Source organism: Herpailurus yagouaroundi, unplaced genomic scaffold, assembly GCF_014898765.1.
Source record: "Herpailurus yagouaroundi ecotype Mexico unplaced genomic scaffold, PumYag 162542, whole genome shotgun sequence".
In the NCBI taxonomy this organism is placed as follows: domain Eukaryota; kingdom Metazoa; phylum Chordata; class Mammalia; order Carnivora; family Felidae; genus Herpailurus; species Herpailurus yagouaroundi.
In genome coordinates this window covers 27,913-55,862 of record NW_024423263.1, presented here as the reverse complement: position 1 = coordinate 55,862, position 27,950 = coordinate 27,913, and the positions used below count along the sequence as shown (strand labels likewise).

At 58.5% G+C, this 27,950-nt stretch overlaps 2 protein-coding genes across 11 annotated transcripts in view; both read right to left on the bottom strand.

Moving 5' to 3' along the window:
* Nucleotides 1–847: 847 nt before the first annotated feature.
* Nucleotides 848–3,345, bottom strand: LOC121026821 (transmembrane protein 89-like). Its single transcript, XM_040469624.1, has 2 exons — nucleotides 1,439–3,345; nucleotides 848–1,046 (listed from the first exon to the last, which is right to left on the bottom strand). Exons 1-2 carry the CDS (start codon nucleotides 1,997–1,999, stop codon nucleotides 861–863), a joined length of 747 nt encoding a protein of 248 aa, XP_040325558.1. The 5' UTR covers nucleotides 2,000–3,345; the 3' UTR covers nucleotides 848–860.
* A 118-nt stretch (nucleotides 3,346–3,463) lies between these two features.
* The window catches only part of CELSR3 (cadherin EGF LAG seven-pass G-type receptor 3), a 36,602-nt gene continuing 12,115 nt past the window's right edge, over nucleotides 3,464–27,950 (bottom strand). For 2 of the 10 annotated variants that reach the window (XM_040469613.1, XM_040469617.1), the window contains 21 exons: nucleotides 27,797–27,898; nucleotides 27,564–27,578; nucleotides 26,301–26,395; nucleotides 25,867–26,076; nucleotides 25,446–25,641; nucleotides 25,019–25,174; nucleotides 24,446–24,620; nucleotides 23,637–23,804; nucleotides 23,287–23,413; nucleotides 22,992–23,198; nucleotides 22,611–22,785; nucleotides 22,269–22,381; nucleotides 21,744–21,823; nucleotides 21,155–21,281; nucleotides 20,601–20,717; nucleotides 20,345–20,493; nucleotides 19,954–20,069; nucleotides 19,483–19,641; nucleotides 18,712–18,912; nucleotides 17,443–18,331; nucleotides 14,316–16,058 (listed from right to left, as the gene is read on the bottom strand). In XM_040469613.1, coding sequence (XP_040325547.1) covers nucleotides 16,031–16,058; nucleotides 17,443–18,331; nucleotides 18,712–18,912; nucleotides 19,483–19,641; nucleotides 19,954–20,069; nucleotides 20,345–20,493; nucleotides 20,601–20,717; nucleotides 21,155–21,281; nucleotides 21,744–21,823; nucleotides 22,269–22,381; nucleotides 22,611–22,785; nucleotides 22,992–23,198; nucleotides 23,287–23,413; nucleotides 23,637–23,804; nucleotides 24,446–24,620; nucleotides 25,019–25,174; nucleotides 25,446–25,641; nucleotides 25,867–26,076; nucleotides 26,301–26,395; nucleotides 27,564–27,578; nucleotides 27,797–27,898 — 3,605 coding nt within the window. In that variant the 3' untranslated portion in view covers nucleotides 14,316–16,030. The other 8 variants (XM_040469623.1, XM_040469622.1, XM_040469618.1 and 5 more) reach the window with 8 other exon arrangements.

The window sequence follows — 27,950 nt, the reverse complement described above, 5'->3', positions numbered from 1 at the left end:
CACATTATTGGTCTAGATTTTGCATTGCAGCATCACTTTTTTTTTTTTCTTAAGTAGGCTTCATGCCCATTGTGGAGCCCAAAGTGGAGCTTGAACTCACAACCCTGAGATCAAGACCTGAGTTGAGATCAAGAGTCGGACGCTTAACAGAATAAGCCACCCAGGAGCCCCTGTAGTGTCAGCTTTTTAACATTTATAATCTCTCACCATTTTTTCCTCATTTTAATGCACTTATTTCTATTTTTGAATTCGTAATTTTATATTCTTTTTCTAAAACAGATAAACATGCATAGGCCTCAGTACCCACTCAACCTGGATTGTCCTCAGTAGAAGGAAGAGAAGGGGTGAAGTTCAGCCCTCACTCCACTTTCAGGGGCCTTAGAGCAAGGACCACTCGGGTGCCAGAGCACGGTTGAGGCTGCCATAAAGATGAAGGTGGCCGAGGCTCACCCTCCACCTCCCGACCCCCCTCATCCCCAACTGGGTGCCCTCACTGACTCAGTCAGGTTGTTACCTCCTCTGGGCAGCCCTCCATGGACCAGCCAAGTCTTCCCTGATGGTCAAGTCTTGTCCCACCACACCAGGGCCCCTAGGGAGCCCTGGAGAAGGAGATGTATTTATGGCTGAGACCTTAAGGAAGAGGGGGCTGTCAGTGGGGGCAATGGAGGAGTGTGAGTCAGCCCCACATGCCCACCCATCCTGGGCACAGAGGCCTCAAGTCTGCCGACTGCAAAAATAAAAAGGAGACACAGGGTCCAGGCGAGCTTGGAGACGACACACACACAGGCCTGAGCCTGGCCCAGGGCCTCAGGCCACCCCCACCCCGACTGGCCACCAGGCAAAGAGAGACATATGTTGGGTCACCCACTCTGGGTGGGAGATCCCTTTATTGGGGTTTTCTGTTTGGTCGTTATACGCCGCAGGTGGCAGTCAATATGGACCAGGAGGGCATCCAGCATGTGCAGGACCCCAATGAGCAGGGCGCGGTCTGAGATCGGATTCCGCCGTTTCCAGGGTCCGGAGGGGCTAGTGGTCACCTGCGGGTGCTGAGGATAGGACCAAGAGTCAAGAGTGAGAGCAGAGGGATGGGATCAGGGTGCGGTGAGGGGCAGCGATGGGGCCAGGGAGAAGGGCATAGGAAGGCAGATGGTGGTGGAGGGTCACCGAGGGTCTGCCATAGGCTGGGGTGGTCGTGGGGGCCAAGGGGGCTGGATGAGGAATAAGGATATTAAGGGGCAGAGGGACAGATGGGGACAGAGTACTGGGAGTGGTCAGGGGTTGATGGGTGTGGACAGATGTAGGGACCAGAGAGTGTGAGCGGTGGGGGAGGGGCACAGGCATGGGTAGGTTGACTGGGGGAGGGTTGGGTAGAGGACGTGATCTCACTGGGTCTGAGTGGAGGCAGGAGGCTGGGGGAACAGAGCAGTGCTGTGCTCACCTCAGACTTAGTGCCCTGGGAGCGCCACCGCTGTAGCACCGCACGGCTGACCATCAGCATCATGGTGGTGGTGAGTGTGACCCCAGCCACAGGGTAGATGCGGTTCATCCCCAGGCCCATCCAGTGGCCAGGACAGCCCAGACTGCCCCCACAGCCTTCCAAGGTGTTCGGATGACACCCCCAGGGCTGTAGGTCCAGCCCCACCTGGTACCACAGGGGCCGTGACCAGGCATGGGAGGGGGCTGGCATCGCCAGCAGGGGCAGCAGTAGCAGGGCGAATGGTGTGAGCAGCATGGCTGTGCCAAGTCCCCGGGTGGAACCTGGGTGCCTGGCAACAGACAAACACCCCTCCCCCAGGGGCAGGCAGCAGGTTCCAGCTGGGTCCATGGCCTTTCCTGAGGGCCAGACTGGCCAGAAAACACAGCAGGGTGGGGAAGGGGGGCTTCCAGGGCCAAGATAGGCGGTACGCTTGAGGCCTGGGTGCCGATCTCTTAGCCAGCCCAGGACTGAAGAACAACTCCTTCCCCAAGCCTCCTCCCTGCTTCCTTCCTCACCTAACATTCAGTCCCTCAAATTCTAACACCCCATGGTCCCTGAGGCTGCTGTCTGGCACAGAGCCGCTTGCTGGTCCCCAAAGCCCAGCCTACCCCACAGTCCAAATCACAGTAGGGTGAGCCCTCAAAACTGTGGGGCCCCCACAGGCTCTGAACAAAGCCTGAAGGTTCTCTCTGGCCTGTGAGGTCCTGTGTGCTGTGGCCTCCCTCCAGACTCAGGCAGGCCTCTCCGGTGTTCCCCAAAACAAGTGCTGTTCCCTCTGCCAGGACACGGTCCACCATTTCTCATGGCTGGTGTTTCAGTCTGTGTCATCTGCTCCCTTAGCTTCCCTCCCATGAGCATACTGGGCAACACAGTCCCTTCTCTGTTGTGTGACCCTGTTTTGTTTTGTTTTTTTTCTTCAAAGAAGTTCTAACTCTCTGCAGCTTCTTATTTGAGGTCTGCCCTCCACTCAGACACATAAGCTTCACTCACCCAATATTTGCCAAGCACGCCAGGCACCATTCCTGGTGCTGGGATACGTGTGACAAAGCAGATAAAAAGCTCTGACTTCCTGGGCTGTGATTCTGGGGGCTGGGGCAGGGAGGAGGATTCATGAACACAGAACAGGGTGCTGATGCAGAACACGATAAAAACTGAGCTGGACAAGGGGCGCTTCAGTGACTTGAAGGAGGGGTCAGCCTCTGTCCACTTGTCCAGCACAGAGCTGAGCACCTGGTCATTACCTGGGGGACAGCAGTGTTCATGTGCTTTTGAGCAGGTGACTCAAGCCCAGCATTGCTGTAAGCATTTTGTGGCACTGACTCATTTAATATTCACTGAGCAACCCAGGAAGCGGGTATAATCATCATTTCACTATACTGCCGAGACACAGGCCCAGAAAGATTCTAACCGCACCGCCCCGCCATCACTCAGAGCTCAGCTGGCCTAAAGGCCCACTGTTGCCCACTAGGGAACATGCCTAGATGCTGGCATTTTATGGTAGAAATGAGCACGTTCCTTGGTTGACCATGACCTGCAGAGCCCAGGTGATGTAATGATTATGAACAGGCATTTTCCCAAGTGGACAATCCTGCACATTCTTCTAAACACAGACCAGCAGCACCTGTAAACACCATGCTTCCCCGCCGGGGCCCCCCCCCCCCGGTTCACTCACACCCTCCAGGGGCTGCACCTCATTGGGATCATTCCTGAGAAGAAGCTCTGATTCCAACGATCTTCCAGATGAAGACATAGGTGCCAAGGGTTGAGAGCAGCTGGGGAACTTGGACCTGGGGTACCCCCACCCTGGGCCCCGTAACTTTCCCTCTGGTGGCTGTCTGCTGTCTCACCTGACTCTGCCCTCCCCAAACCTTCCCCCCAACTTCTGACTCCAGTCCCCACTTTGGGGCATAAGAAAGGTCAGGAGCCAGGGCTGTAGATGGCTGCCCACCCCATCAAGCCCCCACCAAGGCACAGCAGAGCCTGGTGTTAGGCAAATAAATCTTTATTTCTGGGGCTAAAATCATACATCTTCCCCCAACCCAGCCAGTGCCAGTCTGACTCCAGTGCCCCATCCCAGGCCTATAGCACTGAACTTGGAGTCCCAGAACCTCCATCCCTGAGTTGTGTGTATGTGTGTGTGTTTATACGGAGGGGACTCCTGGGGGACATCTGGAGGCAGCCCAGGGTTGGGGGGGGGTCGTTCTCACAAGTTACAACATTCAGAGGGGAGCAGTCTCAGGCAGGGTGGCAGCATGGTCAGAGTTTGGTCATCTGAGGAGGCAGAGGAGGGGAGGCTCTGGTCAGTTTCCAAAGGACACATATCAGCCCCTTCCCCCAGGACAGCAACCCCTGCTCCCAGGAGCAGCTTCAGCTAAAGGCAGGAAGGGGAAGCAATGGGTCCACCAGGGGCAGATCCATCCAGGAAGGGTGGACTTCCTGAAGCTGGGGGTCAGGGTAGGGACAAGCAGTAGACAGACAAAAAGCTCAGCAAGACAGAGGCCAGCTCACCAAAACAGGGCTGGCAGGGCTGGACCTCGGGTGTTGGAGGGCAAAGAGGACAGCGTCGTGGACAGAGGCAAAGAGATGCTGCTTAGTGATCGATGCATCGAAGAAGTGCCCAGCCTCAAGCTGGGCAACCACAGGGGCTGAAGGCAAGGAATAGGTCTCCCCTGACTCATAGAACCACCAGGAACCCCAACCCCAGTCCCCCGAATACCCTGACCCATTTCGTCCCCGACCTCTACCCCTGAGGCTACATCTAAACCTCCAGTCACTCTTGATCCTTGACCCCTGCCCCCTCAAGACACCTCTGACCTCCAGTTTCAGAGACCTTAACTCCTTGCCTGGAAGAGCCCACTCCCCTCCCAGACCGCTCATGTCCCCACCCCACGCACTGTGGCAGGCAGCCATGTACACCTCCACCTCGATCTCTCGGAAGTCACGGAAAATCTGCAGAAAAGGGGGCCAGACTCAGAGGGAGCCTTGTGGGTTCCGAAGAGGGAGGCTGGGGTGGGAGGGAGTTTTGAGGGGGAGCTCAGAGGGCTCTTGGATCTAGTTATGGGGTCGGGAGGCTTGAGGGGGACTTGTCCTCTCCCAGGGCTCTTCTTAGGAGTGTCCCCAGCCCCCAGCCCCTTACATTCTTCAGGCTCTTGAGGCACACAGTGTCCACAAAAGAGAGGGCTCCCAGATCCAGGATGAGGCTGTGGAAGTGCGGCTGAGGCAGGCCCAGGGCTTTCAGTGTGGTCACATCTGGGGCCTTAGCATCTTCTTGACCGCTGGCTGCCATACCTTCTAGCTCATTCCCTGTGCTCACCTGCTGGCAAACCGGACACACTGCAAAGGCTGCCCATGAAGGGGTGATGTCAAGGAGCACACAGACATACAAGGACACATAGGGTCAGATGTGGGAGCACGCACGTAAACACCCACATATATTGGGACATTCAGGGGACACTGGAGAACCAGGATGTGGGGAGTCTCTTGTATGCAAAGGCAAGAGGGACACATGAGGACACACAGGAGAGGACGCCCAGACTCAGGAGCACATACAGACTTGGATATACTGCTCTGTTACCTCCCGCACCCAGGCTTACTAGGGAGGCTTAAGAAGGGAGGGTGCTGGGCAATTGTAGCCTACCCTCAGTCAGCCAGGGCGGAGCAGGGAGGGGGCCCAGGGACACATGTGCAAACGCAGACACCCTGGCATACCATCTGGGTCTCTAGTTGAGCCTGGCATCCCTTTTGATCCCATATTTTTCCCCCACTCCCAATCCTTTCCCTTTACCCATGAGCACAGACTGTGGGGTCTTGTGAACTCTACAAATTCAAGGTCTTCCGATGGCAGACCAGAGAGCCACAAGCAGAATCTATGGCAGATCACCAGACCTCTCCCCATAGGGCATCTGATCCACCACCCACCCCCCTGCCACTGGCACAACCACTTAAAACCCACAGCTGGTAGGTCCGTGGCCTTCCTCTCAGGACATGCATGGTCACCCCCATCTCTGCAGCTCATGGCTGACCCCTCTCCCTCGGCCTTGGAGTCCTCCATGTTGTTGCTCTCCATGTCTCTGGTGCTGGAGTTGACTTCGATAGAAACAGAAGTGTCCTTGGAGGCGGCAGTCTAGGTCAGGGGAAGAGAGGGGCCATAAAAAGCTGTCCCAGCTGTCATCTGACAGCCAAGCCAGGCAAGTCTGGTACCACCCCCAGGCTTTGGGCAGGTAGGCAGGCCAGGAACTGAAGCTTGGGACCCAGGGCTGCCAGACTGAAGGTGGTGGGGTTCTGACCAGCTCCAGGAACAGCCAGACTGGAAAAGGATTGTGGTGGTCCACGCTTGTTACTGGCTTAGGATGTGGGAGAAAACAAAACTCCACCCAGAGCACTGACCCACCAGGGGAGCAAAGCAGGGGTCCTGGGGGCATCAGGGAGAAGAGGGGAATGAATGAGGTTAAGAAGTCAGGAGGCCAGGAGTCCCTGGCTCAGAGAGGCCCCTGCCTGTTTCTGGAGCTTCTTCAGTCGCTTCAGCTTTTGCTCCTGCTTCTTGACCAGCTTCTTCTTCCGGGAGATGAGGTGGTCAACATCCACACCGCACTAGAGAGAAATGTCAGAAGGGATGCAGACATTCTGGGGAGGTAAGGGACCCTATGACACTCACCCTGGGGACCCCAGGCCTCACCCTCTGCTTCAGTGCGTCGCTGTAGAGCTCAGCATTAGCAAAGTACATGGTGGCTGAGGAGCGGAAGATCTTCACGCCTGGGACCTCCCTGGCCTAGGGATGGGTCAGGGTTGGGGGTGGCTGAGCCCTCTACTCTCCTGTTTGTATCTTGCTCTCCTGCTTTCCTCTCCTGTATGGCCCAAGGGCCCCCCATCACCAAGCCCCTGCCCTCCCAGACCTTGGGCCACAGATTTGGCTACATAACCCTAACACCTCGTCCTGCTCCCTACCCCTCACCCCCACCACCCAGACCCTCAGCCAAGCCCGTCAAAGCTTCCTCCAGGGCACCCTGAACCTTCCCTTCCCATCTCCCCTCTCTTCTGTTAAAACCCAGGATAGGCTCTTAGGCCTCCTCTTGGGTCTCCACCCCCCACTCTGTGGTCTGTTTTCTGCATGTACACAGAGAGACCCTCCCCAGCTCCCATTCCACCCAGGACACAGTCCAGGTCTCTGCTCAGCACTTGGGCCTGCACAATGTGCCCCCACCTCCCTTTCCATCCAGCTGAGCTGCTCCCCCTCCTGACCACTCCTCCCTCTGCCTGATTATACTGTACTCAGACTCCAAGTCTCCAAGTCAGCAGGAATGGGCTTGTTTTATTCCACTGCCCCTACTATTAAGCATGAAACTTCTCAGGAGGTAAACGAATGATAGAGATGTAGAAACTCTGCTGATCAGATCAGAAACAGCCTCTCCTTCACCCTGGTGCCCCAGGCTCCTGCCCCACCAGCATTCCTGTCCCAGAGCTGCTCCACAGGATAAGACAGACCCCTCTCCTCAGGCTCCCATGGCCCCTCTATCCACTCCTCCTCTGTCCCTTCCTAGCTCTGAGGAGGGTGGCAGACTAGAACTCCTCCCCTGAAGCTCCAAGGACCAAAGTACCCTCAGTCCCCAGGGTCTTTGCCAGGAGCAGACAAGACTAACAAAGGCCCATTCAGCCTCTGTCCCACCCCCAGGCCTCCTGCTCAGCCCCTGCCACCCACCTCTGAGTACTCAGCCACATCTCGGTAAATATCCGTGTCTGGCACCTGCCCCAAGATAGAGTAGCGGGGCCTGTGAAGGAGACCATGTGAGGAAGGGGCAGCGAGGGGGTACCAGGGAGCCTGGGTGACCCCCGAGATGCAGGAAAGCGGTGGGGAGAAAGTGTGGGCCTCGCTCCCTCACGAGCTGGGATGGGGGGACCCAGAGGGGAGACTCACAGCTGCGTACGGAACACCACAAGCAGCAGGGAGAAGACCACTGCAACGGCCAGGCCAAGGTCCAGGTTCAGCAGGATGGTGGCCACAAAGGTCACCAGCCAGATGAGCTAGAAGCAGAAGGGCAGCGGTCAACAGACTCTAGAGGGGGCCCTGCTGTAGGTCCCCACCCCCACCCATGGGCTCACAGGCCTCTCACCAGATCCACTCGATTTGCCTTCCAGAGGGAACATATGTCGGTGAACTGCTTCAACATGCCCTTCAGGTTCACGATAATGACGGCTGCCAGGACTGCCTGGGTGAGGGGAGTGTCACCAGGGACTTCCGAGAGGCGCCCTGGTGCTGACAACCCTGACTACCCGGGCCTGAGCCCTGAACGACGCCAGCCGCCACCTGCCCCCTCAACTGAGCAACTTGGATCTCACTCGGAAGGGTTCCAATCCCTGATCCTTAACTCCAAATCCCACCCCAAAGAGCTCAACCTTGAAAAACAGGGCATGAGCTTGTGTCCCTGCCCTTCACCTAGGACCTGACTGATTTGAGCCCCTGGTCTGGCCAGGTCCCTCAAGCCTGGCTGTGGGGAGGAGGCGGCTCACCTTGGGCAGGTCTTGGAAGAGTTCCCCAAGTTTGACGATGATAATGAGGATGAAGAGGGAGGAGACAGCCCCAGCCACCTGCAGGGTGGGAGTGAGCAGGGGGGTGGGGTGGGGTGGAGGGTAGGGGAGTAGGGTGCAGGGAGGAGCAGGCAGGACCGCCCAGCCAGAGCGGTGTGCGTGCGCACAGATGCACACCCGCACCCGAAGCCCACCTGCGTGTTGCCCCCGGTGCTCTCCTGTACCAGGCTGCGGGACATGGAGCAGCTCACAGGGAAGCACCGGAAGATGCCCCCGACGAGGTTACTGAGGCCGAGAGCCACCAGCTCCTGGTGGAGGGAAGTGCGGGTGTGTCATGTCTGGTCACCGTACCACTGTATCTAGGCCCAGGTGTCCCCTACCTCCATCCTCATTCAACAGCCTCCAGACTTGGCTACTGTCCCGAATGCCCTGGCTACTGTCCCAGTCCCCTGCGTGGCCCCAGCACATTTGTTTGCTGTTTCTTTTCTTTCTTTTTAATGTTTATTTATTTTTGAGAGACAGAGACAGAGCATGAGCGGGGGAGGGGCAGAGAGAGAAACACAGAATCTGAAGCAGGCTCCAGGCTGTCAGCACAGAGCCCAACATGGGGCTCAAACCCACAAACCGTGTGATCATGACCTGAGCCAAAGTCGGATGCTTAACCGACTGACCGATCCACCCAGGCGCCCCTTGTTTGCTATTTCCCCCTGTCCCACCTGCTATACCACACACTGCCCCACCCCCACCCCCCAGGCCCTGGCATCTGTGTTTACCCAGCTGCCCCCATATCCTGCCGCCAGACCTGGTTGCTGTCCACCCGGTAGCCGTGCCTCAGGGCGAAGATCTTCCCCAGTGAGATGGCAATGGCGAAACCAACCACGGCGATGGTGAAGGCATAGCCCACAAGACTGGCGAACAGCTGGGGGTTGGGGGCCACTGGGGGCACCAGCCTGCAAAGGGCATCTGTGAGGCCAAAGGAGGGTGCTGGCCCTGGCCGCCCACCCCTCCCTAACCCGACAGGGGCCAGAGCTCACCCTGCAGGAATGTTGCCCACGACATCCACCCCAAATCTGCGCTTCAGACCCACGCCATAGGAGATGCCTGTGGCTCCGATGAGCTGGGGGGAGAGGACAGTCAGAGTGTGGAGAAACTACTTTGGCAGGGAAGAAGGGGGCCTGAAGCAAAGCCTTCAGGAGATGGGGAGAAGTGGACGACCGGGTAAGGTGCTGTTTGGGGACTGGAAGGCACCAACTTGGGACCTTTCTGCTGTGGTTCCAGCCACTCCCCCAGGAACTCTCCCTGGTGCCCACTCTGGCTGGTCTTTAAATCCCCAAGGGTACCTGCTGGCAGGGACATATCCTCCCTTGCCCTTCCCCCCTGCCCCGAAGAATCCGAACCGTGAGCAGTTCCCCAGGGAGCGGCAGGGGCAGATGTCGCTGCAGTTTGTCATTCAGCAGTTTCACCAGCACCAGCACCACTCCTGCCACCAATGCGGTGACCACAGTGCCAACCACGCTCTGGGGCAGCTTCCAGCAGACCTCCAGAACTGTCTGAGGGGAGGCAGGGTCACAGCCAGCACTCCAGATGGTGGAGCACACCCTACATGTCCCTCCTCCCACCCTCACTCACATAGATGAGGGACAGCGGCCCAGAGCGGCTGCTCAGTTGGAGGCCAAACACATACTTGAGCTGCGAGACGAAGACCTGTATGGACGCGGCTGTGGTATAGCCGCGGACCAGAGGCTCTGACAGGTAGGTGACCACGAAGCCGAAGTGGACCAGGCCCAGCCCCACCTGTGGGGTGGCCAAGGACAGTCAGGGAAGACAAAGGCCCTCAGGGCAGTTAGAGCACAACCCGGGGCAGGTGGAATCCAAGGGGCATGAGTGAACAGCAATAGTGAGAAGGGCAGCGATGGTCAGACTCAGGGGAACTGGCAGGTGAGGGTGGGGACGGGGTTGGCAGCAGTGGGGGTGGGAAACACATACTCCTGACTGCTCCGCACCTGGAAGAGGCCGACCAGGACACTGAGTGTGGCGGCCAGTTGCACCCGGGCAGCATCTCTGGCCTCCTCATCGACTGTAGCATTCTCAGCCTGCAGGAAGTCCTCATCCGGGGCCAGGGATTCCGTCACACTGCCCACCATTACAGACATGACAGCAAAGGTACCTGCAGGGACAGGGCAGGGCAGGTCTGAAGGGGAGAGGGCACTGCCCTAACCAGGAGCCCTGTCCTTAAGGCAGAGGCCAGGAGACATTCAGCTCTAGACAAGTATCTTCAGACTATGCCATACAAACAGAGGCAATGCTGGTGGTCATGTATGAACCCAGAGCTCAGGGGCTCTTGAGGGTGGCTAGAAACGTTGGCCCTGCATCATCTGCCCTGTTCCACTCATGTCCATCGGCTCAGAATCATTCCCTTCGTGGAAGGTGAAATGAGGAAAGGGGGACGGCCCGCCTCAGGCTAGTCAGGCCTCTGCCAAGCTCTGGGCCCCTTGCAATGCCTCACACACATCCTCCCGGAGCCAGGAGCTATCCTGAATCTGTGGCCCCACAGTCGGAGGCCTAGTCCTGCCTGGGAATGACCTTGGGCCAGTCTCCCAGTAGCCCAACACCAATGCTGTCCCCTTCCCTAAGTTCCCTTGCCCTCCTCAGCCTGCCCTCATCCTGTCCTCCATGGGGGAACGTGGACATCCTCCTGCACGGCTGAGCCTGGCTCCACTCACCCACGGAGATGTGCCGGGAAGTGCCAAACAGAAAGTAGATAAACACAGGATAGAAAGAGCTGTAGAGGCCAAACACGGGGGGCAGTCCAGCAAGGAGGGCATAGGCCAGGCCTGGAGGCGAAATGGTAGCAATGTAGGCTTGGAAGACTGGGCCTTGAAAAGGATGAGGGAATCCCAGCCCTAGGTCATGGTCCATAGTTCCAGGGGCAGGGCTCAAAGCTTCAGATGCGGGTGGGTGGTGGGTGGGCACAAGACCACAGGGCTTCCGGGCCAGGGCCTTGAAGGGCTGCAGATCACCCCCCAAAGACTGAGGGTACAGCCTCTGGGTCAGGTATGGCTCACCCTGTGGTAGCTGCATAATGGCCACACTCAGGCCAGCCAACAGGTCACCTAGGAGCCAGTCACGCACGGGATACCGGGGTAGCCACGCCAAAACTGGGAGGTGTTGGAGGAGAAGGGCTCGGGCCCGAGTGTAGGAGCACCTGAGGACACAATGGTAGGCATTGGGAACACAGTCTACCTAAGTCCTGTCGGTGCCCCCAGCCCCCACCCTCAGCCTTACTGAAACCAGGTTCGCCACTGGTGGGTCTCGGTGGCTGAGGTCAAGCATCCCAGCTCCTCCAGCTGTTCCTGATTCAGCAGTGGCCGTTCCACGTAGTAGTTTCGCTTCCTCAGCTCCATGGCCTGCGTCACAGGCAACAGTGCCTCTGTGTCCCTCTGACTGGGGTGGCAAGACCAGAGTCATAGTGAGTGTAACCCTGGTCCAACCTCCCTCACACTTCCACCTGGAGTCAGAGAGTCATCCTCAAGATCTAGGTAGGTCCAGCTCCCAGCTGGCCCCACGCCCAGCCAGTGGCAATCCCTGAACTTTGTCTAGCACAAGTCTCTCACTGGGCCAAAGTTCCCTACAAAAACACATCAGGATGAATACAATCCATACCTCCAACCCAGGGACAGCTGTGAGCGCTCTACCAGGTCCAGGTCCCAGGCTGACTGTCCCCCGCCCCCCCCCCCCGCCCCTCCCCCAGCCAATCCCCGTTTAGTCTCTGAGTCCTTATCCAGCTGTTCCATGAGCTCTGTGCTGGCCATCTGAGAGCACACACAAGGAAGGGATCCAGCAACCAGGGTTCCGGCTCTTCAGGCAGGCTCCTCTTTAGAGGGGCTCCCCTCTAAGGGAAGGAAGGTGCTGAGGCTAAGATTGCCCCTGGGCCTCCAGCCCCGGGGTCCAGGTTGTGGACAAACTCAGGCTTAATCTCACAAAGCCAGGGAATGGTTCTCACCTGGAGAAAGGGGTCTCACCTGGAAAGGCAAGCTCCCACTCAAAGCGGGAAGATCCCCCCCCTCAAGAACTCCCGTTCCCAGGTGAGATCTCACGTAGGGGAAAGCTCTCAACTGACAGGAAAGTTTTCATCAGCCAGGTATGTTCTGTCTTGGGAAAATCTCTTATCTACCCAGGCTCCCACCTGAAGCAGGAGGTGGATCTCCTCTAGGAATAGGAGATCTGGAGGCGAGGGAATTCTTAAGGGGGGGGGGGGGGCCCGGGGTAGCTCATACTGAGGAGGAAGCTTTCTCAGTGGGGAAAGTTTTCACCTACCAGTAAAGTTCTCATGTGGAAGGTACTCTCACCTAAGAGAAGCTCTTACCTGGGGGAGGCTCCCACCTGGAATGGGTGAAAGCTTTCACCTGAGAATAGATCTCCGCTGCGCAGGAATCTTCCCTGAGGGGAAACTCCCCAGCTGGGAAAATTTTCAGGAAAGTTCTGATCTGTGAGCTCTGACCTAGGGGTAGGATCCCACCGGAGGGGTAGGAACTCGCCTGGGAAGAGCCTCTAACCTGGATGTCCTGCTTGGAGAAGGGAGTAGAGTGCGCACAAGGAAGATCCTCAGAGACTCTTGGCACCGCGGTCTCACAGAGATCTTTGAGCCCCCTTGCCCCTCCTCCGTGAGTCACGCAGGTCTTCTTAAAGCGCTCCCACCACCCATCAGAGCGCGTGTTTGGAGGGCGGGGCCTAGATCATTGGCCCCTCCCTCTGGGAGGGCACCGCAGCCCTTCCAGCCGTATCCCAGTATCCGGGATCAGTTGTACAGCTAGGTGGGTTCAGGACACCGTTATGGACTCCGTGCAACGACGACCTCCCGCCCCAACGCGCCCATCTGCGCACCTCCTGGGCCGGGTCTCCTCCACACTCAGCCGCCTCCCGCGGCCCGAAGCCAGCTCGCGGGCGGCGTTCGAGTGGCTTCCCGCACAGTCCTCAGGAGAGAGGGTCCCGCCAGTTCCCGCCCCCATCCCTCGCTTCAGGGGATAGCTGCCTGCAGAAAATCGGCAAAGCGGCAAACACAGGCGTTGCAGGCAGATGCCTGCTCCGGACTTGGCGGTACGCCTTCGGAGCTAACCCAAGCCGGCTTCTGCACCGAGACCACGCGGCGGCTCTCGGACACAGACACGGGGAACCAGGGCCACGCCCTGTACTCACCCCAACGCTTCCGACAGCCCCATGGCTAGCGGGCTGCCAATTGCCGGCTGCTGCAGGAACTGGGACTGGAGGCCGCTGAGGCTCGGGAGGCGGGGCCGGGATGAGGACCTTCGGCGCTCTCCGAGGGGCCAATCCCCGGATAGGACAGGGAAGGCTTGGACGAATCAGAGTGGTCGGGCGGGGCCTAAGTGACAAGCTTCGGTCTGGGCTAGCCCCAAGGCGGAAGATTTAACCCCTTCCTCCCCTGCGGCCTGGTTAGTACTGCCCCTCCGGGCTCACTTTTAATCTCCTGTCTAAACCTGGTAGAACTGCAGAACTGGGACTAAAGACCTGCGCGGAGCTGGCCATAGCCGCGGCCCCAGGTCCCTGAGTACGACAAAGGCGAATACCAAGTCTTGGCTTCTCGTGGAAGGACCCCGCGGGATGGGGCGAGATACCCGCCAATGGGCTGCCTGTGGGCGCTACTGGTGGCCAGAGCCATAGCTCTCCTTGGGGTATCAGGTCTCTGCGGGCGCCACCTTCAGTCTCTCCTCTTAAGATCAGGCAATGTCTGACACCGAAGGTGCCCTAGGCTGCCCTTCAACTCTGGACACCCAGACCCAGAATGAGACTGAGAGTTTCCCTTCCTCCATACAGAGCACAGCCTGGCATCTCGGTTTCTGTCCAAAGATTTCTGCGTGAGCGGAGAAGGAACGCGATGTCCCAGCCAGGTCCAAGTCCTAGAGGCTGGTGGGGGTCAGTGCTGTTAATGGGCTGAGGGGTTAGCAAGGGCAGTTCTTAGGGTTGACTGGGCCCCTAGCCAGGGCAAATTCGAGGTTACAATTGCACACCCTGAAGACCAAGTCATCATGCTGCCACCTTGAGAGAGAGGAGTTTCCCTGGCACCTTACTCCCAGCACCTGTGCTCATACTTCAGGCCCCGATCACAAGGCGCCAGGCCAGAATTAGGGGTGAAAGAGATGGGAACCTGGTCCAAATGTCAGACGAAATGTGCTAAAAATAACTGAATATTGAGGGGGGTGCAGAGCTCAGATTTCTCCCAAAGGTCAACCTGGCCTGAATCATTCATAGCCACCTTCCTACCCTACACCCCCACCCCCAAACAGAAAGAGGCAACAACCATTTTCTATAGAAGTTTATTCCCAAAACAGAGCGCGGCTTCACGGAACAATTTACACAGACAGGGAAAGGGCCACTGGGCTGGAGCAGGGGACCCCCACCGAGGGACATCTATAGAACCTAGGACATAGCAAGGACGACCCCCTCTCCCCACAGTGGGCCCCTTAACCCTTCAAGGGCTGGGGTCATTCTGCTGGGTAAGGAGAGCTGGGGTCCTGGCTGGCGGATTTGGCACCAGTCAGTGAAGAAGGACTTTTAATCTCCTTGGAAACTGCCTCCCAAGAGTATGTGCGGGGAAGGGGCAGGGGGGTGTCTGCACAGAACCCCCTACAACCCTGCACAACCCATTGTTCGTAGCGGTAAAAGGATGCCCGCTCTGGAGGATTTCTGGGTCTGCTGTTCAACAGGGGGCTCAGGGCTGGCCTTTGGCCTGGGAGAGGTAGAGGCTAGAAACTCCTCAAGATGGCCAGGTCCAGGGTCCTCAAGCCCCTCTCCCATCTTCTCTATCTTTCACTTGTAAACAAAGGGGGAAAAACACATTCTCAACTGTAAACAAAGTGTAAAAGTTCAAAGTTTTCAGTTGTAAACAAACTTGTAAAATGTTTTAAATCTTGACCTGTAAACAAAGTAACAAAATCTAGAAGTCCCCAGTTCTGGACATCAGACAAAGTAATAAAAGAGAGTTTTGTGAACAGGGTCCTAACAGTCATTTTTCCCTATAGAAGAAAATAGAGTAGGATGGAACTAGTTACTGCAGCCCAGGTGCCAAGGGCCAGGGAGGGTCCTGTAAACATGGGAGGCAGTGGCACCTACATTCTGTGTCTTCAATTCCCTTGCTTTTGCTCCCCTTGCCCCCACTCCTACCCTACCCCTCGGAAGAAATTCTAGCACAGGGCAGGGTCAGGGCATCAAATGGCACCATGGACAACTTTTGCTCATAGCAGGGGTAGGGGCTGGCAAATGACCCCCTAGTCCACCCTCTGCAGGAATGTCTGAACAGAGGCCTGAGCCCCTCCCCAGGAGAGAAAGGGAAGCCTTGCTCTGTAAACATGACATCTGCTGCTCCACCAGCACCCCACAGCATCAGTCCTAGGTCATAAGGCAGTAAGTGGCAGGGACTCCACATAATAAACACACACATCCACGGGGAGGGGCAGCGTGAGCAAGCCCTGTGAGGAGGTCAGAGGACCCCTGTTTCCAAGACCAACCCCTTGTCCCTGAAGTTTGGCCCTTGGGGCATCCAAGAAAAAGCAAAGATCAGCTCTGTACTTTGGGCCCTAACAATATTCAGATCAATGGGTGGGAGGCTACTTGCCCTTCCTGTCTGAATCCGCCCCAGTAAGATGAGAGGAAAGAGCATATGGTTTGCCAGGGACCCAAATGGGGCCAAACTCTACCCTCTGTCCCCTTCCCCTCCCAGCCCAGCCTCAGAACCCCAGGAGACAGAAAAGCTGAAAAATAACATAAGCATATCTCTCTGGTTACAAAGGTACAAAACGTATAAAAGTCCTCCTTTCAGTTCTTCCCCCTGCACCTGTTACACGCATGGCGGGATTTGCTCACAGAGAGAGCAAGGAGCCTCAGCACTGCAGCAACAGGGAGAGCTGGGGGGCGGGCAGGAGGCTGCCTGGGGATCAGCCCCTGACTCCCGGAGTCTCTTCTGTTAGCTCTAATCTTCCATTGCCCTCAGCCATTCCTGGTCCGTGAGTCTGCCCCTCAGGAGTGCCCCTCGCTTCTGGGAACTCTGCAGAGTTGAATGCGGTAGTCAGAGGTGGTTGCTGAGAGAATTCAGTCAGGGGGCTCTGGGCTTCCACCACAGCCTGGGCCCCCACCATCTTCCCCCAACCCCATCACCTTTGCCTCTCAGTCCCCAGCCCCCTTACACCTATTTCAGGGTTCTCAAGCCCCTTTACCCCTTCTGCACCCCAAGACTCATCAGCAAGGCCCCACGGCCTCCTGTCTTTAGGCATTCAGCGAGCACCTACTATGTACAAATACTACATTAAGCACTTGACAGATTTTTGTCTCAAAAAATCTCCACATCTCAGAAAGTTTGTTACTACAGACACATTTTACAGATATGGAAACAGAGACTCGGAGAAGTCAAGTGTGATTCCTGAACCCAAACCCCTGCTCAGCCCCCCAGGCCCACCCCCGACCCCCACCAGTCAGACCCCAAAGTTGGGCTGCAGTTGGGTCCAGGCAATACTCATAGCTCTCCCTCAACCCTCCCCCAGCACCCTTCCAGAGTCCCTGGCACCAGGCCCCAAGTCCCCTGCTCCTCCTTCCTTTCTCTTCCTCGGACTCTGCCTGGGTTCTTCTATTGGCCTCCTGTCCCACACCTGGGTCCCCTTCTCCCCAAAGCCTCCTTTCGCCCTGCAGCCCTCCACAGAGCCTGACCTAGCTGTTCCTCCTTCTCAAAACTCAACTCTCCTCCTCTTGGTTTCCAAAGCCTCGCAGCCCTTGTTTCCTCCCCACTCCTCTGGCTCCTGTGTGTCCAGCTGCTTCCCAGGTACGACTGCTTTTCCCTACCCCACAGATGCCCCATAGGCACCTGAAACGCACCAGGTCCCAGCTCGGTTCCTACGTGCTCCACCTCACGGTGCCCACAGGCACGAGGAACCTAACATTGACTAAATCAATCGATCAATCAATGGATAAATGACTTACTTTCAAAGTTAGCTCTTCGGCCTGGAATAGAAGATGCCCATATCCTGGCACCACTTCTGGCCCCTCCTTATCCCATACCACCTCCTAAACAAAGCCTCTCAGGCAATGACTCTTCCTCTCCTCCTTGCCCCTTCCACATACCAGGTTACCTCCTACTGCCAAGCCTTGGCACCTGCTCTCACCCCCTCCTCTTGTTCAAGCCCTCCGGAAGGCACCTATCTCTCTTCCTTCGCCCAGGAGGTACAGGGGAGGGTGGCTGGCACCAATCATACACCCTGCAAGTTACGGCTAATCACACCACCATTCCCCGCCAGATTTCTGCCCCCAGCCCATGGCACCCTGGCTGTGCTAAGCCAGGGCCAACCCACACCCCATTTTGTGGCAGAACACAGGCCAGGGTACACAGGAGGTTGCCTTAAGCTGATGAGGGTAAGGGCAAGTGGCTAGAGCCTGCTTACTCTGAGTCTGGAGATAGCTCTGAGATGCTGTGGGATGTGGCAGAGCGTGGTGTGGAGGGCCCAAGCGCAGAGGCTGTGACAGAAGGCGTGGCAGTGGTGTGAGGGCCCGAGGGCGTGCTTGAGGACTGCACAGAGGAGGAGAGAGCCGAGGAGTTGAAGGAGGCAAGGATAGAGGAGAGAATGTCCAGCTGCTCTGTAGAGGGGCCATGGCTAGGGCCACTGGCTGGGTCCTCCCTAACTCTGAGCAGCTGCGGGGGTGGCCCGAGGCCTTCTCGTGAGGGGTGCCGGCTAGGCACACGGTCCAGCTGCTCCCCTGAGTTCGATCTCCTGGACAGAGAATCCAGGGCCCGGGATGGCAAGAGGGGGTCCCTTGAGAGTTGCCGCTGGGGAGACTGGGGCAGAGGCGGGGGCTGTGGGTCAAGGTTCCGGGCACTGTGGGGCAGGGGCAGTGTGCTCAACCACTCGCAGGGCGCCCTTAGGTCCAGAGCATCCCGTGACCCGAAGCGGCCGGCCCTGGCACCAGGGTAGTCCCTCGGTGGCTGCCTCCGTGGTAGGGTGCTGCCCCGGTCCCTGGGCTCCAGGCGGCCTGGTGCGGCATCCAGGCGTTCTTGGGAACCTGGCCGATTCAGGGGATGAAGCATAGGGGCAGGGGCCTCCTCCAGTCGCTCACGGCTGAGTTGCCGCCGGAGGAGCAGGTCCAGCTGTTCCCGAGAGGAATAGCGGCTGGCTGGCTGCGAAAGGCTGCCTGTGGCCCCTCCAGCATAGATACGACCATAGGAGGCAGCTGGCACAGCACGGTGGCCCAAGGTGGCTGCACGGCACCAGGACAGCTCAGGGGCACCCCGGGTCTGTGGCACCAGTGGGTACTGCAATCGGTTCTTCAGGATGCCTGTGTGAGGAACAAATGGGAGTAAAGTAAGTATGTGGGGCAGGGGGTGGCAGACACTCCCTGGGTCTAGGGATGCAGCTGCCCCTGGGATCCCTGTGACAAAGGGTTGGAGACAGAAACCCTTGGCAGAGGCAGCCCCTGGGGATCCCACTGCGGCAGCAGGATAGGGCTTAGAGTGGGAAGGCAGTCATCCCCTGGGTCGGGACAGCCTCAGTCTCCAAGGTACAGGAGTAGGGGCAGACCTCCCCTTGAGATCAGAGGAGGAGCAACCCCCAGGTCCTGGCAATGCAGGTGAGGCTCAAAGGGGCAAGAATCCCCTGGGCTGGGGTAGAAGCAGTCTCTGGGGTCCCTGAAATACAGGACAAAGTCAGGGGTCGTACCTTTCCTCTGGCGCTGGGCCCGGCCCAGGGAGGTTTCATCTCCACTAGTCAGGGCCAGGTCCGGCTGGTTGTTGTTGGCTGCGTCCTTGCTGGTGTCCAGCCCCAGCCGCCTTTCGGAGCCCCAGGTCTGCAGAGCACAGGGAGTGGCCTCACATTCCCCCAGGGCTGGCCAGTAGGACAGAAGATCATTGCCATCCACGTCTGTGGAGCCAGAGCAGGTTACAGGAGCCTCTGAATTGACCCCATTGATTCATGACCCCTGTGATCCAGACTCAGTGACCACTCCCCTAACCCTGGCCCTAATGACTCCTGAAACTCTGGCTGTACTGATTGAGCAGAGGTAGGAATAAAAGAGTGTTTCTCAGAAATCAATGGACCCATGCAGAGGGTTACTGGTGAGCCTGCCACTCTGGAGGTGGACAGAGAGTAGGGGTGGGGGGACTTGATGGCTGAGGGGTCAAGAAAAATCCTGGAAGAAAAAACCAGGCTGAACCCCAACCCTCATGGAAGAAGAGGGGCTGGAAGAATGACATGTCACCCTGTAACATCCCTGACTCTGACCTTGACCTTGTTGCCCAGGCTGTTCCTGGACCTCTAGCCAGCAGAACCACTAGGAAGATAGGGAGAGGTGTGCAGGGGCCTAATGATGACCCCAGGTTCCCAATAGGCTGGTCCCAGGAATCTTCAGGGGATGTCAGCGTCCCTAGGTCACACCCAAGTGGAATATGGGGTATCCCTTGGTCACCCATGGGGTCAGAGATACCCCCTCACCTTTGGGGTGAGTGAGGAGCCTCTCACTCTGGGCTGCCCGGCGGAGTGGACGCTGGAAACGCCCCCGTGTCCGGCCATTGTCCTCGCTTTCTGAGGATGGAATGGACAGACTTCTCTCCTCCTCCAAGGACAGGTCGCTGTCAGAGTCAGAGTCTGCAGCTAGAGTTGGGAAGATCAGAAGGAGGAAGGCACATCAATGGCTCAGGGAGATGAGGAACTTGGGGGTCAAGAAAGAGCCTGGAGCTGAGGGTCTTGGGTTAGCTACAGCAGGGAGCTGGGGCTGGGGACCTAGGTAGAGTCTGCAGTGGGGGTCAGTACAGAAGGGCTGGGACTTGGCAGGAGAACGAGGTGCCTCCTGGGGCAGTGACCTGTGGGGAGCTCGCCCCATTGCAGTCAGCTGTTGCTCTCAAGAAAGGGAAATGGTGGGGAGATCCTCTGCCTCCCTTCCCCCGCCCCGGCCCTGGCCCCTACCTCCACCAGCATCTCGATGGAACATGGCCACATCCAGGTCAGTGGGGCCAGCATGAGCCTGGAGGCTGTGGTCAGTGTGGTCAGCAGCTGAGCCATGTCGAACCAGGACATTGTCCCTGGAAATGCAGGAACCGCCCCCTCCCATCAAAGAGGGATGTGATGGGGTGCTTTGGAGGCTGGGGTGGCTGTGAGCACATAGCCAACTGCTGTGGAATGGCTCTGAAAGCACCCCTGGGTATGTGGCAAGAGGCATCTAGGGCAGAAGCAGTAGCGGGGAACCAGGTGCCAAGATGGGTAGAACCATCATCCCAAGACCAGCAATGTCACCCTCTGGTCAAGTGGGACTGGTCTGAGCTATATGTCCTCCTCCCAAGAAGGCTGCTCTGCTCACCTGAGGTAGCCGCGGCCCCGCTGGCTGTCTTGGTCCTGGGTCCGGCCAGAGCGAGCACTGCTCACTGAGGAGACAGTGGAGGCACCCAGGGTGATGCGGATGAGGCCACTCTCTTCAAAGAGGGCCGTGTTGTTGTAAGCCCCGTGCCCCTACGGGAGGTGGGTGCAGACAGGAGTGTGAGCCAGCTCTGGAGAGGCCTCCAACCCTGGCCTCTCGGGGCCCCCGGCCTGACTCCCCAGCCCTGAGAGCCCCTCACCGTGCCAGGCGCTGGCCTTGCCTCCTCGGGCGTTGCCTTTCTAGCCAGACAGGCTGGTGTCCAGGCAGCCCGGGCATCTGCATTCAGGACACAGAAGAGCAGCAGCACTGCCAGGCCCTGTGTCAGTAAGGGTCAGCATGGGGTCAACGAGGGGTTACCGAAAGTCAGTGAGAGATCAGAAATGAGTCACAGGTCAGAGGAGGGCCAGCAGGGGGTCAGTCGAGGCTCATATAAGTCACTGTGGGTCAGCAAGGGGGATCAGTCATTGCAAGTCAGTGTGAGGGAGTGAGGGGTCCAGGGGTGACCCAGTAAGGGAGTCAGCGAGAATCTCGGAGGCGTCAGAGTGGCCCAAGTGACTAAGTCAGTGGAGGTCTGTGTGGACCAGCAAGTGGCCAGGAGCCACAGTGCTGGGGAAGGAAGTCCAGGACGGGCACCCTACCCGGCATCAGTCATCCAGAGGAGTCAGCTCTAGACTGGGCTCAATGGCCTGCCCAGGGTTTGGGCCACCCTGCTGAAGCCCCACCAGGCCGGAGGTGGGGAGGGGTGCCAGTTACCTGGAGCCCGCAGAGTGCAGCATGGAGGTAGTGGAAGGCCAGGACACTGTGGTTGACTGCCAAGAGGCCGAAGAGCCAGGAGGCACTGACCAGGAGAAGCAGCAGAAAGCAGCTGCGAAGGCTCCTGCTGCGGAACAGGGAAGGACACAAGGGGACAAGCATGCGTCATGCAAGGCTCATGCGGGAGACACACAGGGGTCATGGAAGGACAGGAAATCACAAAGGAACATGGCGGTCTCCAGAGGACACTAGGGGAGACGGGAGGTCACCAAAAGAACCAGGAGGATAGTCAGGGAGCCATGAGGGGACATGGGGAAAATATGTGGGAAGTAGGGGCGGGCTATGAGAGAAGCGTGGGAGATAGGTGGGACACGGGGGCAGGAGGCACAGTGAGCCACCCAGACCAAGGGAGACTCAGGGGAGACAGCAGGGCAGAGCATGTGTGGGGCAGAGTATGACGAGGGCACCAGAGAGGGGCTGGCCAGGGCAGGTAGGACTTCATCTCCCCACCCAGAATCTGGAGCTCAGCCTGCCAAGGAAGGGACTGCCATTCTAAGAATCCCCCGCTTCCCCCAGCCAGACAACTCACAGCACAGAGGTCTTCTTGGCCTCCCTCTGCCCAGTGGAGCAGGATGTGCGGGCAGTGAGGAGAAGCATGGTCCCATTCATCTGGACCCATGGCCAGACATGTGGAGCAGGGGCAGGACAGAGAGAGAGACAGTGAGAGAGGGACAGGGACAGAGAGAGACCAAGACACAGAGAGGCAGAAGCAGTGAGAAACGCACATGCACACAGGCGCGCACACACACACACACACACACACACACACACACACACAAAACAGGGAGATCAGAAACAGAGAAGCACTTTGGCTCAGAAAATGTCCGAGATAGGGAACCAGAGAGGGACTGAGAAAGGGAAATAGAGATCCGCAGAGAGAGAGAGAGGCAGCCCAGTTTCTGACCCCACACTTCCCATCTCTGTGCCAGTCGAGTGGAGAACAGAAATTGAGGCCGAGGCCTGGAAACCTGCCAACTGCCACCCGGCACCCCTCCACCAACACCGCCGCACCTGCTGCAGAGCGCGCGGGTGGCACCAGGTACAGCACACTCACCACGATGACCAGGATGACAGGGCCTGCGAAGCTCCACATGAGGGGTTCGTGGACCGAGATCCAGCAGAAGTCAGGGTTCCCATAGCCCTCGGGATCCAGGCCGACAGCAAGGCCTGTAGGGGAGGAGAGGAAGGACTGAAGGGGTATGTTCTAGAGCAGCTGACCTTCTCATGCCAGGGGTGGGGGCACAGCAGGCTCCCTGCTGAGCACATGGCGTGGTGGGGGGCAGGGATGGAGGTTGGGGTAATGATCGGGGCTGGGGGCGGGGGCAGGAGTCAGGCCACGTGATAGGTACAAGCCAGGGGTCGCAGGCCCGGATGGGCCAGGGAGCAGAGCCCTCACCCAGCAGCACGGCAGGGACGCCCCAGCCCAGGGCGTGGTAGAAGCGCATGGCGCCGCGGTCCACATTGCGGGGCTCAACCTGCATGCGGTAGAGGTGCAGCCCCTGCACAAGGAGCCACGCGAAGGTGCTGAGGAAGAAGTAGTGCAGGAGGATGGCGACCGCAGTGCACACCAGCTGAAGGCAGGGTTGGGGGGCGTCAGCGCCACTCCTGCCTCACCCCGCTTCTGACCCCTAAACCACAGCACCTTGACCCAGCATCGTGCCCCAAACCCGGGCCCCAACCTGAGCATCCCTGACCCCTGACCCTGAGCTTTGGCTCCAGGACTTCCTGAGCCAGGTAAGGCCATCGAGACACAGGTCCCCTGGCCCCGACCCTGCACCTGGTTGTGGGTCCTGTGGATCCCCAGCAGGAAGAGGAGCTCTGCCACGCCCAAGGCAGCCGCCACGTTGGCATGGATCGCACGCATGTTGGACTTGAGGCTGCGCAGGCTCAGCAGGACCGCTGCAGTCAGAAGCAGCGCGGCCACAGACACTGCCATGACCACGTGCGTGAACACCGCCAGCAGCTCCAGGTCACCCTCCAGCCGCTGTGGAGACAAGGATGGTCACTGGGGGTGTTGGTCACCCCTGCCCTTTGGCCTGCCCACGTCCTCAGGACTCTGAACACAGTCCCACCTCACGGGGCGAAGCATCCATGAGAACTCCAAAGGTGCCTGTGCGGCTGCAGCGACATCGAGCATGAGACCCATTCCTGTGTACCAGCTCACAGTCCCGTGCCGTCCACATGCCATGCTGGTCCGCCCTGCAGCCACAGGGCAGTTAGACCTATCATCCCCTCGGGAAAGTGCCCCGTGGCCTGGCGAGGGGTTGTGACAGACAGTGGGGAGGGGCAGGGGGCCTGAAGCTGAGGAGCCACATTCCTCATTGGCCTGGGTGCCTAGGGACATTGGTAGGGGCCCCAGGGGCAGGCTGGGCTCCCCGGGGGCCAACAGGGGACCAAGGGTTTCCAGAGCGGAGGTCCTCACGGGCCAGGCGGGTCCCACTGCACGCAGATCGCCTTGCTCCGATTCGCTGTCTGTAGCAGGCGGAATTCCAAGCCGATCGGGGACTCTAGGACACCCCTTAGGAAGTTGCGTCCATGGAACACAGCCACGCTGACCACCGGGGAGTTCATAACAGGGTTCTGGGGGAGCCTGAGGAGACACCCCACCTGGGCTCAGACCCTGCTGACTTCCCCAAGCTCTGACTGCCTACATCTTGGTCTTCATGCCATCGGTATGCTGACTGAGAGTCGGGATGCCCCAGAGTGGATGCGATTTTGGGGAACCCCCTCAGCCTCCCACTGGGCTGACTCAAGACCCTGAGTCCAATGGCATAGCTAGGCTGTCATGGTTCTGCGGAAATGGCAGGTTCTCTGCAGCCGAGAGACTTCAGACTCACTGTCTACACTGGGGTCTATGGCCTGAGCAGCTTCAGACTGTCTACCTCAAACTGCCGTCCCTGCCACCCCGATCTGACCTCCATCGATTGGTCAGCCTGTCTTTGCCTGCCTCTGTTAGCCAGTCTGCCTGTCTGTACCCGGCACATGTACCTCTCCTTTATGAGACTGTCCCCACCTGTGGCTCTGTGCCTGTCTGCAACCCTGCACAACTCCACAGAACATGATTCACCTAGAAGCCAGCACGGACAAGGCTCCCTGGAGCTGCACATGGGAGCTGTCTCAGGATGACTGTGAACTTACTCATTTGCCCACGAAAAAATGGGTGCTAGACCGGGTAGAAGCTTACAGGCAACTCAGGGGTGAGAGGCCTGGAAGTAATGCCCCCCGTGGTACCTGGCGCCCCGGCGCTCGGCCTGGAACTGGGCAGGGAGCAGCCCCCCCAAGGTGCGGTAAACGAGGAGGATGACAATGGAGATCCCAGGCTCAGGCTCAGGCTCCGGGGGGACCGGAGGGGGGCCCACACTTGAGGAGGTGTAGTTTTCCATGCTGCTGCTGCTTGTGGACAGAACTGCCAGGGGAGGGGGAAGAACCACTGTCAGTGACCTCTGACCCCAAGCACCCACAAACCCAGCTCTGAACCAACCCATCGCAGCATCAAGCATGGGAATCTCTTCCCTGTAGGTCCAGGTCTGGGAGATGGAGAAAGCAGGAACCCATGAAGGGGATATGGGCTCTCCAGGGCTGGATCCTGAATATCAAGGCGTGGGAGAGATCATCTGTGGTGAGGGAGAGAGTCCGGCGAGGCGAGAGCAGTGTGGGGGGCTGACATGGGAGGGTCTCACACAGGGGTCTGACGTGGCGTGGGTCTGACAAGGGCAGAACTGGCAGGAGGGCAATATACTATCTGGTGAAAGAGGTGGGATAGGGAAACAGGACCCGGGCCAGGGGTCACCCAAGGGATCTCACCTTCAGGTGGGGATGGCCGTGGGGACTGGGGAGGCAGCAGCACGTGTGTGTGAGGATCCCAGGCATCCTGGCCCCGGAAAAGGTTGCTGTGGTAACGAGGGTAGCGACGGGTTCCCCGGGTGGGACTGGGGTGCTCCATGCGGTCGATGCTGAGCACTGCCCAGGAGGAAGAGGGGTGAGACCCAACAAGGATCTCCTCCCCATGCAGAAGGCCCCACACCCTCCTATCTGCATCTTATACCCAAGTCCCACAATCCCTCACTTCATTGCTACCAGCACAGAGCCCGTCCCTGCAAAGCACTGAGGGAGGTGGCACAGCCTCCCGCTACTAATGTTGACATCAATAGCCCCCAGCCCCTCAGATTTCCAGGTCCTTGCCCTTTCACAGCCCCCTTCCTGCCTCCCCCCCATGCCACTCGCCACATACTGATGTTGGGCGTCACCAGCCCCACGGGATTCAGATATGTGAGCTCCATATTCCTTGCAAGCGTGGCTGCATACTCCTCCAGATGCTGCACCAGCCCTGCACTGCCTGGGGAGCCCCCAGGGGCCCGCTGCCCCAGCGCTGCCCACAGGTCCCCGGTCTCTGGGGCAAGCAGTGCAGAGCCAGCCCACAGCAGATTCTAGAATCAGGGAGATGAAAGTGGGCTCAGCCAGGTGAGGACATGTGAGGGGAGACAAGGCAGGTCTGAGGGTTATGGCTGGGTGCTCAGACACGCCCCAGCCGGCAAGGGGGTGGGTTGGGAGAGGACAAGGGAAGAGGGAGAGCCCAGGGCCTTTACTTCCCCAGGGTCAGGAGGGGCCTGAGCAGGGGTCCAGGAGATGGGGAGCACAGGAAATAGGCCCACCTCATTGAAGTGGGCATCCTGTGTGGCTGTCAGCCCAAAGCCCTGCTGGTGACTCTCAAAGGCCAGCAGGTGGGCCAGCAGTCGGGCAGTGACTCGGACATCTTGACTAAAGTAGTGGTCGGTGTGGCCAGTCACCTCCCGCAGCCTTTGGGCCAGCTTCTTGGCCTCCACAGTATCCAGTGCTGTCTTATTCAGCTCTAGGCCATCCAGCTGCCAGGACAAAGATGGGGATGGTCGCTCTGTGGTCCCTTAGGCCTTTCTCAAAAGCTTCACAGGAAGAAGGGTTTGGCCAGATTAAAGGGCAACCAGGAAAAGCCCAGGAGGTCAAAGGCTGGGGTATGATGTCTGGGCCCCAGCCCAGGCCTGGGGAAGCTGAGGCTAGGGCCAGGGCTAGCGCAGGTCTTGAGTGCAGGGTCAGGTCTGGGCAGTCTCACCAGCAGGTTGAGTTCTCGAAAGGCAGGGGAGGTACAGTTGAAGAGGTCAGGCTCCAGCCAACCCTGGTCCTCATCACACAGCCTCACAGCAGCACCTAGGGACAGGTGAACCATGGTCAGGCCTGGGGCTGGAACACCTTCACTGATCTGATGAGCACAGCACCCTCCCCCAACCCAGGGGGAGCTCTGAAGCAGAGACCAGAATAGTAGGCATCTGTGGCTGGACAAGCTCCCAGCCCAAGCAGGTCCCAGCTGCCTATCAGTCTCAGGGGGCCTGTGGGCCATTCAGAACCACTGATTACATAAAGCAGAGCAGAAAGGTGCGCGCTCTCTCTGTCTCTCTCTCTTACACACACACACACACACACACACACACACACACACACACACACGGGCCAGAGCACATTCACAGACATGTGGCCCAGGGCAAGCAAACACACAGACCAGTGCCCACGTCTGCACATACACGGACGTGTGGATCAGGACAAACACACAGACACACATGCTCTCTCCATGTATGCACACACAGACCAAGGTTTCCAGGAGTATTGTGTGACCAAAGTGAGGGTGGGGTGAAAGTTCTCACACTAGCTTCAACTGTCCCAGTGGTGGACTCTGCTGCCCTCTTGCCCTTGTCTGTGAGATGGGGATGGGGGTTGAATGAGAATTGACCTGGGTCTTAAGAGAGCTCATAGCCACCAGCAAGAGGGACCCTAACTTGAACACAGAACCCCCCCGAGACAGACACACAGACACGTGCACAGGCACAGAAAGACACACACATGAGCATGCATACAGAGATGATCTCTGTCCAGCCACTGTGGAGACCTCAAGCAGCAGGGAGGGTTCTGCAAGGACCTCAGGCAGTGGGGAGGGGCCCTCAGGCAGCAGGGAGGAGTCTATAGGGTCCTCAAACAGAGAGGAGGGCGTTTTTCGTGACTTTCGACATAAGAAAAGGCCTGAAGGGACCTCAGGAACTGAGGAGGGGGTCTGCAAGGATCTTAGGAAGTGGGGAGGGGTCTGCAGGGTCCTCAGGCAGTGGGGAGGGGCCTCTGAGGACCTCAAGCATCAGAAAAGGGCCTCCAGCATCCTCAGACAGTGGGAAGGGGCCTCCAGGGACTTCAAGCAGCTGAGAGTAGCTTTTAGAGACCTCAGGCAGTGGGGATGGGTCCGCAGGGATTTCAGGCAGCGGGAGGGGTCTGCAAAAGCTCTGGCAGTGGGGTGGGGGGGCGCAGCACACCTGAGCAAACACGTACCCCTTACCTGCACCCCGCAATCCTGCCCAGAAGCCAAGAGAAACAGATGGAGGCTCAATGAAGGGGTGGGGAGGGACCCAGACCCCCTAGGAGGTATTGAGGAGCCCGCATGGACCCCTACCCCACTCCCACTTCTTTGCAGGAGCAATGCCACCCAACTCAGGAAAAGAAGTGGCTCCAGCAGTCGGAGGCCAGACCTACTCCCACCCTCAATGATGCCCCTGCCCCCCAGGTACTCACCCAGGGCCCCTCGAGGACAGGGCACGGAGGCCATCATGCCAAACTTGGTCTGGGGCCACCACACGCCAGATCTCAGGGACTTGGGGCAGGCATCATAGAGCACTAAAGAGAGAGGAAGCACTGAACCAGGCAGCCAGGGACTGGGGAAAATGAT